Below are 13,849 nucleotides of genomic sequence, written 5' to 3'. Positions count from 1 at the left end.
AAGAACAAGGAAGGGCAGCCGAGGTTTCAGCAGACTAAACGGAACAAAGTTCTGAGGGTAGCGGGTGCAAGGGTGGAGCCAATGTAGAGCAGATGAGGAGAGCCACCTTTGATTAACCTGTTATACCTACTGGAATATATGGGTTTCTGCAACTTATTGATCCTTTCCAAAGACATTTGCAAGCCTTGTCTAGACATGTTGGCATTGTACTTACTACCCATCTAGCTGTGCAGGCTCACTTTATGACATATAGGCTGCATTCATTGATTCTATACATTGGGCCTAACTAGCTGGAGCATGGGTGGGAAGATGGAAATGAACTCCCACCTATATACCCCCAAACCACTGAGAAGCTACAAAGAATGCGACCAATGAGTGCGGTCAAGTCCAAGTGAGACTGCACAGCTTGCTAGATAGACGTCACAGCACGGATATTGCTTCTCACAACATTTTATAGGTACAGGTATGGGATCCTTTATCTGAAAACCTGCTATCCAGAAAGCTCCGAATTACAGAAAGGCCATCTCCTGTAGACTCCATTTTATCCAAATAATCTAAATTTTTAAAAATGATTTCCTTTTTCTCTGTAATAATAAAACATTACCTTGTACTTGCATTCTGGATAACAGGTCCCATACCTTTACTGTAACAGTAGGATGAGGTAGGGAGAATCTGTATTCCCTGAAAAAGAGGGCAATAAACTCTGTTTATGAACAGGAAATGCACAAATCAGTGAATGAATCTGTGGTTCCTTGCTGAACTGATTTGGAAAGTATCACCATGATTTGCGTAATAAAGTTTTTCTTCTTTCATCCTCAACTCTATGTGGGCTCCAATTCAGCATACACTGGATCTGTCCAGCAGAGGGCAGCCTTGTACTTTTGCTCCTTCAAGTAACTCATATGGAGTTGTTAGAAATCAGATGTAAACCTGATTAACAAATTACATTTATTTCTTTTTCTTAATGTTTGTAAGATACAGTACAAAGAAGCCCCGGTTTCTATAGAGAGAACCATTAAAACTATGACAGCATAGGTATTCTTCTGTACTAAGCACAATTCAGCAGGAACAGCCCCTTAGTTTGCTCATAGTCTGTACAGAGATATACCATAAAACTATGTCAGCATAGGTATTCCCTTGTACTAAGCATAATTCAGTAGGAACAGCCCCTAAGTTCGCTCATAGTCTGTACAGAGAGATACCATAAAACTATGGCAGCATAGGTATTCCCCTGTACTAAGCATAATTCAGCAGGAACAGCCCCTAAGTTTGCTCATAGTCTGTACAGAGAGATCCCATAAAACTATGTCAGCATATGTATTCCCCTGTACTAAGCACAATTCAGCAGGAACAGCCCCTAAGTTTGCTCATAGTCTGTACAGAGAGATCCCATAAAACTATGGCAGCATAGGTATTCCCCTGTACTAAGCACAATTCAGCAGGAACGGCCCCTAAGTTTGCTCATAGTCTGTACAGAGAGATCCCATAAAACTATGTCAGCATATGTATTCCCCTGTACTAAGCACAATTCAGCAGGAACAGCCCCTTAGTTTGCTCATAGTCTGTACAGAGATATACCATAAAACTATGTCAGCATATGTATTCCCCTGTACTAAGCACAATTCAGCAGGAACAGCCCCTAAGTTTGCTCATAGTCTGTACAGAGAGATCCCATAAAACTATGGCAGCATAGGTATTCCCTGTACTAAGCACAATTCAGCAGGAGCAGTCCCTAGGTTTGCTCATAGTCTGTACAGAGAGATACCATAAAACTATGGCAGCATAGGTATTCCCCTGTACTAAGCACAATTCAGCAGGAACAGCCCCTAAGTTTGCTCATAGTCTGTACAGAGAGATACCATAAAACTATGGCAGCATAGGTATTCCCCTGTACTAAGCACAATTCAGCAGGAACAGCCCCTTAGTTTGCTCATAGTCTGTACAGAGAGATACCATAAAACTATGGCAGCATAGGTATTCCCCTGTACTAAGCACAATTCAGCAGGAACAGCCCCTAAGTTTGCTCATAGTCTGTACAGAGAGATCCCATAAAACTATGTCAGCATATGTATTCCCCTGTACTAAGCACAATTCAGCAGGAACAGCCCCTTAGTTTGCTCATAGTCTGTACAGAGATATACCATAAAACTATGTCAGCATATGTATTCCCCTGTACTAAGCACAATTCAGCAGGAACAGCCCCTAAGTTTGCTCATAGTCTGTACAGAGAGATCCCATAAAACTATGGCAGCATAGGTATTCCCTGTACTAAGCACAATTCAGCAGGAGCAGTCCCTATGTTTGCTCATAGTCTGTACAGAGAGATACCATAAAACTATGGCAGCATAGGTATTCCCCTGTACTAAGCACAATTCAGCAGGAACAGCCCCTAAGTTTGCTCATAGTCTGTACAGAGAGATACCATAAAACTATGGCAGCATAGGTATTCCCCTGTACTAAGCACAATTCAGCAGGAACAGCCCCTTAGTTTGCTCATAGTCTGTACAGAGAGATACCATAAAACTATGGCAGCATAGGTATTCCCCTGTACTAAGCACAATTCAGCAGGAACAGCCCCTAAGTTTGCTCATAGTCTGTACAGAGAGATCCCATAAAACTATGTCAGCATATGTATTCCCCTGTACTAAGCACAATTCAGCAGGAACAGCCCCTTAGTTTGCTCATAGTCTGTACAGAGATATACCATAAAACTATGTCAGCATATGTATTCCCCTGTACTAAGCACAATTCAGCAGGAACAGTCCCATAAGTTTGCTCATAGTCTGTACAGAGAGATACCATAAAACTATGGCAGCATAGGTATTCCCTGTACTAAGCACAATTCAGCAGGAGCAGTCCCTATGTTTGCTCATAGTCTGTACAGAGAGATACCATAAAACTATGGCAGCATAGGTATTCCCCTGTACTAAGCACAATTCGGCAGGAACAGCCCCTAAGTTTGCTCATAGTCTGTACAGAGAGATCCCATAAAACTATGTCAGCATATGTATTCCCCTGTACTAAGCACAATTCAGCAGGAACAGCCCCTTAGTTTGCTCATAGTCTGTACAGAGATATACCATAAAACTATGTCAGCATATGTATTCCCCTGTACTAAGCACAATTCAGCAGGAACAGTCCCATAAGTTTGCTCATAGTCTGTACAGAGAGATACCATAAAACTATGGCAGCATAGGTATTCCCTGTACTAAGCACAATTCAGCAGGAGCAGTCCCTATGTTTGCTCATAGTCTGTACAGAGAGATACCATAAAACTATGGCAGCATAGGTATTCCCCTGTACTAAGCACAATTCGGCAGGAACAGCCCCCTAAATTTGCTCATAGTCTGTACAGAGAGATACCATACAATCTAGGTGTGAATGATTTAGTTAGAGCAAAAACACATGGAAACAGGGCTTGGCTAATTGTATAATTCTGCTGTGCAATGTATCTTTATGGATTCTTGCTGCACTGACGTTCCCTGGGATGTATTTTCTTGTTATTATGCGTGGTTCATGCTGGCAGGTCTGCCGGGGACACATGTGAGAAGCTGTGGATGCTGGCCGGCCGCCAGTCAGTTGCAGAGTGTTGACACAGAGAGCCTGAGATGGGGATTTCATAACATTTCAAGGCTGTGGTCCTCGACCTCCCCTTCCGCTTGGCTTTGGTAACCTCAAGGCTTTCAACATTCACTGCAAAAAGCTTCCCCTTCTCTCTTGCTCCACAGTTTGGCAATATATTTCCAGTATTTAAAGGCAAGTTAAACCCCGTTTGGCCAGAGGAAATATATGATGTGCTGACAGGATCAGGTTCCAGTAAAAGAGATTTAACAGGAGGTACAGCATTATCTGGAGCGGGTACTGGGAGGAGTTGGTATTTTAGAGGTGGCTTCTCCAGCTGCCCTGAGTTACATGTACTGGGACATCAACCAACTCCATGTAATTGGGGGATAATCATCTATACCAGTCTCTACATTCATAGTCTTCTCCAACTGCTCAACCTCGCCACTGTTTCCACTCACACTCACTGTTGTCTCCACCCACACTCCAATGTCCTCCATCTGTCTCACTGTTGTCTCCACTCACACTCACTGTTGTCTCCACCTACACTCCAATGTCCTCCATCTGTCTCACTGTTGTCTCCACTCACACTCACTGTTTTCTCCACTCACACTCCAATGTCCTCCATTTTCTCACTGTTGTCTCCACTCACACTCACTGTTGTCTCCACCCACACTCCAATGTCCTCCATCTGTCTCACTGTTGTCTCCACTCACACTCACTGTTGTCTCCACCCACACTCCAATGTCCTCCATCTGTCTCATTGTTGTCTCCACTCACACTCACTATTGTCTCCACCCACACTCCAATGTCCTCCATCTGTCTCACTGCTCCCTCCACTCACACTCCACCAATGCTATTAGTCATGTCTCGATATCCCATGTAACAAGTGACACATTGGCCAATCTTCTGTTGTATTTCCTCTGCTCCTTCTGCATTTACTCAGCTCCATCATCACTGCTATTGGCTGGCTGCTCATTTTATGGTGTTAATGTTTTTTTTTTAATTATATGGCGAATCACAATTGTCAGGCCTAAAAACAAAATAACGACAACTCCCAGCATGCCTACACAGCCAACGAGAGCTGTATTTCAGAAACAGCTGGGAGGGACCATATTCCAAACCTATGAACAGTCTGTTCAGTATAAAATGATATTTGAAGCCGTTACTTACAGGTCAGATTTTCCTTAATGAAGACACATGAGTGAGGCCAAATTATGTTTCACTGTTTGATGTTATTGGCTCATTCGGCACCACATAACCCTGTAACTCAGTGATGTCAGTGCTCTGGTGTGTGAGTGATTGTGTGTCTGTGTGTGTAATAAAGCAACATGGAGTTAGGTAGGACGGCAGTATAAGGGCAATACAGAAATACCTGGGGGAGAATAGGGCAATATGGAGACAGCTGGCAACAGTAGAGTTGTTCTCTGACTGAAGAGAGGCCTTATTTAACTTTGTTATGAGCTAAGGGGGCCCAGCCTGAAGGCCAGTTAGGGGGAGATTTGGGGTGAGTGTTTATTTGTGCCCTGGGTACCCCTGGAACTATAGCAGGGTGACTGTTACCCCAATGTTTCTATATATCTGTAACCTTGTTATGAGCTAAGGGGGCCCAGTCTGAAGGTCAGTTAGGGTGAGATTTGGGGTGAGTGCTTATTTGTGCCCTGGGTACCCCTGGAACTATAGCAGGGTGACTGTTACCCCAATGTTTCTATATATCTATAATCTTGTTATGAGCTAAGGGGGCCCAGTCTGAAGCCCAGTTAGGGGGAGATTTGAAGGTAGAAATAACAGATTACTGAAATCTATTGCAGAGATCAAGACTCCATGTCCATTGGAAGGAGATGGGGGATACAAAGGCCATTGCAGGACATTAGTTGAATAAAAAGGGATTCTGCACAAAGACCATGTATGATTTTAATACCAGCAGAATGTTAAACAGCAGGGACTCATCTGCATTGACGTAATCACGGCCATGATGAACTTCCCACAGAATGTAAAGTAACTCACAATACTGCTTGTCCATCTGGCAGTAAAAGAGGCGACGTGGGGAGCATAAAGCTCTTCTGTTTCTATCATTCTCCTTTTCCCAATCCCCAGCTCCTTCTCTGCTGAGCGGCCTCCACAGCCCAACTCTGGCCCACTCGAATCTGCCAACAATGGTGGGGATAATGAGATGATGAGAGGAGCCGAGTACCCAAGGGCAATGTCTCCTATAATACCGAACTGCTGAACAACCTCCCATCTGTCATTCAGTCATTGTGTCTCGGTGTGACTGCAAAACTGGCATCCTAAATTAACCCATGCTGCACCCAGAAGGTTGTGTGTGTATATATATATATATATATATATATATATATATATAGATATATGTTGTCAATGAATGGGTTATGCTCACAAAAATAACTATAACAAAGGTAGGGCTAGGGTTTAGCAGATTCCTAATTATATGTACCAATTAGTTTATGAAATAATAGTGCGTATTTGATAAAGCTACAGTTCCTGCAATTGTATATAGCAAGGGTGAGGAATAACAGGTATAGTAAAATGGTAGCAACTAGATGACAACAGTAGGACAAGATGGAAACATTAGGGCAAAATGGCAACAATAGGGCAAGTTGATGACAGTAGCCTTTAAAGGGATCCTGTCATCGGAAAACATGTTTTTTTCAAAATGTATCAGTTAATAGTGCTACTCCAGCAGAATTCTGCACTGAATCCATTTCTCAAAAGAGCAAACAGATTTTTTTATATTCAATTTTGAAATCTGACATGGGGCTAGACATTTTGTCAATTTCCCAGCTGCCCCCAGTCATGTTTTTCCTTCTCAATGTAACTGAATGTGTCTCAGTGGGACCTGGATTTTACTATTGAGTGCTGTTCTTAGATCTACCAGGCAGCTGTTATCTTGTGTTAGGGAGCTGCTATCTGGTTACCCTCCCATTGTTCTTTTGTTTGGCTGCTGGGGGGGGGAGGGAGGGGGTGATATTACTCCAACTTGCAGTACAGCAGTAAAGAGTGATTGAAGTTTATCAGAGCACAAGTCACATGACTTGGGGCAGCTGGGAAATTGACAATATGTCTAGCCCCATGTCAGAGGGAGAGGTGTGGAAGAACCTCCAGCTGAGTCAGACCCTGGAAAAACAACAAGTCAGAGAATAAAGACACCATATTTATTAAGCTGATCTGATAGACGTTCTTACAAGTCTGTTTCTTACCCAAATTACACAAACAGATGTTTAATATAGAAACATAAACTATCAGTGTCATTAATCAGCCACTGGTTGTAGCGTTATCAGTTGCCCCAATGTGTGCCCACTTAGGTGTTACCTGCCCCCATGCATTCAAGCCCAACTGCCATCTACCCCAAGGCATTCACACACAAGTCTTGGGTCTAGTTTTATGAGTTTTATTGCCTCTCTCATCATAATTGCCAATCTATCAGAATAGACCATAGTCCAAGTGTGTATTCTGGACATAGTCATGTGGGGCTGTCCGGGCTGGGGCAAGAAGGCATGGGCTCTTGGCATTAACCCACAGTAACGGAAACAGTCAGTGATTTCAGAAAGAGATTCACAAAAGGGGAATCTTCACCAATTTGGCCACTCTTGTGTGACTTCTCACAAGTGATAATTCACAATGGAGGGTTGTTTTCACTCTCTGGCCAACTAAAAATGTCTGGATCACTGATTTTACCTGTAGTAAAGCAGAGCAACACATTCTAGCATGTTTAGGGTACAACTTGACCCTCTGGGGCCAGGTATAAGTAGAAAACCTGAAGCCCAGTGCAGATGAATAACAACTATGATGGTTACCCTGACATGGGCAATGTTGGTTGGTGTTGTTCATCAACATTCGACTTTGATGCCGTGCTTTGGAACACCCCATATTCTTCCATGCATTTCCCCTAACTTCTTTGCCAAGACCTTTTTTTAGCTTGACAAGATGACGGCACTCATAATCAGAGATCACATACTTTCATATCCCTATAAGCAAAGTCACACACAGAGCTAAGCACCCTCCCCTCTAAATGTGACATAATAAGTGGCACTTGTTTATTTTCTCGGAATTATCGTAGAGGCACAATGAACGTGAGGAACACAACAGAAGGCCTCTTTAAGGAGCACATATTCACATAGAAGATAGAAGTGGTTATCTACACTTTAGTAGCTGTTATACTAAAAAAAAGATGTAGCTCTTAGACAAATAATGTTCCTCTATTACAAAAATATGTATATAAAAATAAGTTTTTGTAGTTATCCAACTGTGCTCCACAGCCATTCCTTTTACATTTAAAGAACCCTGATTCTCTTCACATGAAACTTCCATAACGATGCATTTTAAACATCTTTCTGAATGCTCTAAGTTAGGGATGGTGGGGGCAGTGTTAGGGTCAAGCCCACCTATTCCAAGTAGGGAATGAGGCCTAGCAAGTCATCGTGCCTATTTATCAAAGGGTAAAAGGGGAAAGTACCTTGGCTTCACAAGTGAACTATGAATTTAAGTATTTTAGTGTTTTGGGGGGGGATGGAGAATTGTCTCTTCTCCGACTTAGGAGTAGTCTAAGACAAGACCAAGTACGATAGTATACAAGAACAAAATTTGGTCTTGAGTCAGGTCTTGACAATGGTCTTGGACTAGAACAAGAGTCTTAAAACCAGGATGCATCTTGAGTACTACAAGAGTCTGGACAACATGGTCTGGAGTTCTAGAAAAAATGGGGCTGGTCTTCAGTACTACAGAAGCCTCAGCAGTGGGACTGAGCTTCAGAACTACAAGAGTCTTGACAATGGGACTAATAAGTGCTGGAACAATGAAGGATCTTTAGAATTGTAGCCTGCAAATGATTTGGAGCAAGACAACATTGGCATCTTCAAGAGGATACAAACTTGTGGTTTGGAATGATCACCCATGGAAATATGGAGGAACAAAGCACCAGCAATTTCAAACAAGAGCTCCCTTGTTTGCCATTAAACTCTTATATCAAAGTAAACCTTCTTTGATACTTGTAGCATTATGTTCCTTGCTGTATCCATGTTTGTGCTTTCAAGGTCATGGTCATACTTCGGGTTAAATGATCGCTTTGGTTTTCAAAAATAATTGTACAGGCAAGGCATTGATTTGAAAAATGTTTTTTCGTATTACAGGGGTCACATAGATAAGCATAAACTGATGGAAGATTGCCCATTGGTTTATTGCTCAAAAATGAACTCTGTTCTTTAGTATCATGGATAATTGTCATTGACTGGCCTAAGAAAAAGTTAAATTTCTCTCCAACCGAGCATGTGTGGTTGCTTTTTGGAACAAGCTGGGAACATAATGTGACCTGCACCTACTCCCAGTTTTGTGACTCCCTTAAATGAGTATCTAGAGGCTTCTAAGGCCATGTTTGATGATTGATGATGATTGATTTTTAGATAGTGTTCACTTTAAATTAGTTGACCATTAATGTTTTCATTGAAAATCATGGCAGAACAGGATGGAACACAGGCAAAAACATTTTCGGAGTGTGAGAGTTAAGGAATGAGGCTTAGACGACCCCACACTCCCAAACTTAACACTAGAAACACCTCAAGTGTCATAGTACTTATCCATGCCTTCCTTGCAACATCTGTTTCTTGGCTTTCTAGTTAGAAGGAAGTCCACTGTTCCATCAGGACTTCATGAGGACACTTATCAAGAAGACAACTAAAAATCCACTGTGGATAAAACAGGGCTATGGCTGAAAGTTGCTGAATACATAGAAATGTCATATTTGGTCTTAACTACTATTTTGTGGGAAAGATTTAAGTGATCACAGTAGTTTGAGTATTTCTTTGTTCTTAGCCATTTCTTCTGGACCAGAATGGCGGAATCATTGCATCACGGTACATAATGGAGAGAAGGTCTTATAATGAGGGCACCGATTCCAGAAAGGTCTAAAAAAGTTCTCTTGGTAAAAAAAGAAAATGTTTTATAAAGGCACATGGCGAGTTCTGAGCATCATATAGGTTTTTACGAAGCATGATGTTATTCTTAGTCTTATAATTAAAAGCTTCACCAAGAATATACTCAAATTAAGGAGTACTTGGTAACTTTATACAGTAACCAGCTAAGCTACTCATAACACTTAGAATAAAATATCACCCATTCCTTGACCACCGTGTATTCAGAGCGCATGAATCATCTTCATTGACAGTGGCCAGCTCTCAAGCCATGATTTAAAAAATACATCTCTCTTTAATTTTCCCAACACTTACTTCCAAAATTGACCCTTATCTTTAAAACAAAGAGAGCCATCAAATATATATTTTCTTGTTGTTCTTGGTTGCTTGTCCAAAAATATATATATACTCCAACTATGTAGAACTAGGTCTAAAATATGTCCTCCCACTACAATATGATGGAGAACCTCTTTCATGCTCTACCTAAGGTGACCTCCGTTCTCCTAACTGAATCACCCCATTCCTTTTTCTTCTGCTTCCTTGGCATCAATAAAAAGCATGCACCTTCCTTGATACTACGTGAACTATTTCCTTTTTTCTCTTAACAAAATACCAAGTGCTGGTATTACAATAAAAACACAGAAAAAAAAGAGTCTGCAGAAAAGTCCTTATTGCTTCATAGCGGCAGGGTTTTTTTTGTTGTTTTTTTTTCATTTTGTGCTGAAGGCGGACAGGCCAGTCTGTTCGGGTCCTGAGTTTAAAACGTAATTCATCTTTAGTAGGCACACGATGGTTCTTCAATGGGGACTAACGGGCTGATAGGCTTCACGGTACTGAGGGATCGAAACGCAAACATAGCTGGGTCATAGACATAATGTGGAGGCTGACGGCCACCGTTGATACTCTAGAAAAGAGAGGGGGGAAATTGTGTTAAAATTGAATTTTGATCTTTGTACACAGCAAATGTTTATAGTTATTCTTCTTAAAGCTCTCTATATTTATAACAAAATTAAAGATTTTGGACAGGATAACTTGAATACCCAATGTCAAGGGATTTAATTATTTGAGATGAACATGTTTGCCTCTAAGTCTATAGCAACTTCTACAGCCAGCAGATAACAATGGTAAGTAGTAAGGATTTACCTAATTTTTGTCAGTTCCACATACAGTTGAATGATAAATGGCTGTGTAAAGACAAATGGGAGGAGGTGAAGCCTCATTCATGTTTAGCCTTGTTGTGTGGGCGGTGGGGTTCCCCTAAGGGCAGGGGTCCCCAACATTTTTTTACCTATGAGCCACATTTAGTTATAAAAATAGTTGGGGAGCAAGATAAGCATGTAAAAAGTTCCTGGGGATGCCAAATAAGGGCTGTGACTATTTGGTAGCCCCTATGTAGATTAGCAGTCTAAAGGAGAATCTGTTTGGCAGTACATCTAGTTTTTATGCAACTAAAACTTGCCTCCAAGCCAAAAATTCAAAAATAAGCACCTGCTTTGAGGCCCCTGGGAGCAAAAATCAAGGGGTTGGTGAGCAACATGTTACTTGTGGGCCACTGGTTGGGGATCAGTGCATTACAGGTATAAAAAGTAAGAGCTGCCATATTAGTTTCCCCTCAAGTAACCAGGAGCAGCAACAGTCACAGCAAAGAGAGCCCTGATATGAGAAACTACCTCAGTAGAAGTTGGGGAAGAGGAACCCGGTGAATGAGGACTTGGTAGTTAATGGTACCAATTAGTGGTCCCAGTAGCAAAAGGTAGTTATGGTTGGTCTGAATCTCTCCAACCTGAGGGGGTTCCAAACTGGTTGCGTTGGATCAGGGTAGGGAGTCAGGACAGCCTCTAGAAGTTCCCATTGGAGGGCTTGTATATTGTGGCTGGAACCTTAGAGTGGCACCACTTAAGCTTGAAGCAGAATAGTTCTGCATGACAGTTTAGAAACAGACTGTGTCACAAATCAATGAATGACATTAAGAAACACTGGAACCAGACGTCCAACCTAAAATGAGGGCCTATCTGATAAACAGAGCGTTATGTAAGCCGAACTTAGAATACTCAGGCTCAAGCCCCACTTTCTGTCCAAAAAATAGTTAGGGACAGGCAGTGCCCACAATGTAATCCTGCCCCCCAACACCCTGGGAAGCATGTTGAAGAAAGCACAAGACTAAGTGAAGGACATGAGTTTTTATGCAAGAGGTCCAATCCTGTCATTCATTAGTATCGCTGTTATCAGTAGATGGTCCCTCGTATCTCTGATCCTGATGGTAAAAGCAGCAACCCTGTCTTTCATTATAGCAGGAATTCTAGCTGTAGAAGCTTGTGAAACCTAGTCTAGCAGGACACACAGGGCCAGATTTACACAGCAGGCACCCCTGGGCCTGCTGCTGTTTGTCGCCCCCCATCCCGTCCCTTTTATTTGCTCAACTTTTTCACCATCGGGACCAGAGAAACGGAGATTGGGGCACAGGAAATGTAAAAAAAACTATCGTATCTCCTGCTTCTCCCCAGTGTTTCTGAACCAATGTGGGTGTGGTTGGGCAGCATGCCGCCCCCTAAAATCCTGCCGCCCTAGGCCTGGGCCTTGGTGGCCTTTCCACAAATCTGTGCCTGAGGCACATGACTGCGATTGATTGATCTACGAGAGAAAGATTAGGCAAGACAGAGCAAACAATTACAAAACCACTGAACTTTCTATAACACATTTATGAAATCTGAAATAGTTGTCTCTCTATACCTACGTATAATATTCAACGGGATTATTCTAGACAATTTTTAGGAGTTATCTCTCTAATTGGATGATCAGGTGAACTGTATTGAATTACGGGGTGTTTTCTACTGAAAGAGCAGGTTGTGTGTCTTCCACATTTAGTATTTCCAGATCCCCTATATTAATCACAAGGAACTTTCTTTGCAGGACCTGTTTTGTTGGCACAACTCCCTGGGTTAGGTGGGAGCTCGGTGCCAAGCATTGTGGCAACTAGGAGGATCTCTCCAATGTTGTGTGTTTACCCTTACTGACCCGGCACGTTGGCAACAAGATCTGACTAATGATATGTAATCTGTTGGGAAGGGGGTGCATTTATTTTCTTTTTGCCATTATTTACAGAAAAGCTGCACAGTACAAAGTCATTCAGGTTGTACATACAGTAATTTGCTGTGAATTAAGAACAGGGTATAGCCACATGTAGCCGCACCACCTGTACCAGAGAGGGCAGATAAAGTTACTAGATCTAAACCATATTTATAGTGCTGGGAACATAAGAAATGAAGAATAAAAAAAATGTTGCTACAGTTTCATGGCCCCCTCCTAAGCATACTCCTACCTTAATAATGGGTTCTAAAATATATCATTTGCATCTGTTATAGCTAATAACCAATGTCTGTGCAAGATCCAGCTGCCCTTAAATTTATTATGACCCAGTTAAAGCTCTCAATCCATCTCTTGAAGCAAGCATGCTGGGAGTTGTAGTTCTTGAGCTATTGATGTAGTGCTGCCTGAGCATCTCCTCAACACAAGGGAGATCACGGATAACTGAACCCCAAGACGGTTGTAACATGGAGCCAGCAAACTTCTTCCTGTGGTTTCCAGGCCCCTACTGGACTACAACTTGTTGTTTTCCCTAGAATAGAGGAGCCATGGAGGGGATTTGAACCACATTCACAAAGGTCATGATACAAATTGGTCTAATTAACTAGTACATCTAGTGAGGCTCTAGGAAAGATGATTTAATCAGCAGCAAAGGAAAAGCTGACTATGTTGCCGAAAACTCAGTTCTGTAGGAATACATTTTCCCTTAAGCAATATGAAACAAGAGTCCTGCGTTGAGTTAGGTTCCAATCAATTAAAACTGCAGCTGGATTTCTAGTGGAAAAGCCCTGATTTCCCACAATGTGGTCAGTCCGTAGGCACATGGGTTGGGTAGTTGGGAAGGTTGCTGGTATTGATATATTCTAAATAAATAATCTTCTTTAGTGGGGTGATCCGCCGACTCCCGGAGGGATGTTATTCTGCATCATAGTGACATCACTTGGGTTGCAGGTCTATGGTGGACAAATATGGTTCTGAAGGTCCAGATTAGGGCATGGGTCTAATATATGCATCAAGACTACATCTTAGCAGCACCACAGTCCGACAGGACAAGCATGGATAGTTTCCAGGTATAAGGCCTGACAATATTTTATATGTGAATAAGCTACTTCCTAATGATCTAGATTTCTACAGCAATGTTCCACACCAGCAACATGCCAAAGGGGTAGGACTTACCAGAAAGCAGGCGGTATTAGTATATGACATACACATTTTTTCGCTACATTGACGAATGTATAGGCATTTGGGATGGGGAAGAACTATCACTATCACAGTTTGTTCAC

General features: G+C 42.0%; 1 protein-coding gene across 2 annotated transcripts in view; it reads right to left on the bottom strand.

The window, feature by feature from the left end:
• Positions 1–6,717: 6,717 nt before the first annotated feature.
• The window catches only part of MGC86483.L (uncharacterized protein MGC86483 L homeolog), a 53,292-nt gene continuing 46,160 nt past the window's right edge, over positions 6,718–13,849 (bottom strand). The window contains exon 5 of one of the 2 annotated variants that reach the window (XM_041562232.1): positions 6,718–10,386. In XM_041562232.1, coding sequence (XP_041418166.1) covers positions 10,258–10,386 — 129 coding nt within the window. In that variant the 3' untranslated portion in view covers positions 6,718–10,257. 2 annotated transcript variants of the gene reach the window in all.

This window comes from Xenopus laevis, chromosome 5L (genome assembly GCF_017654675.1).
Source record: "Xenopus laevis strain J_2021 chromosome 5L, Xenopus_laevis_v10.1, whole genome shotgun sequence".
Taxonomy (NCBI): domain Eukaryota; kingdom Metazoa; phylum Chordata; class Amphibia; order Anura; family Pipidae; genus Xenopus; species Xenopus laevis.
This window is presented reverse-complemented; position numbering and strand designations above follow the sequence as displayed.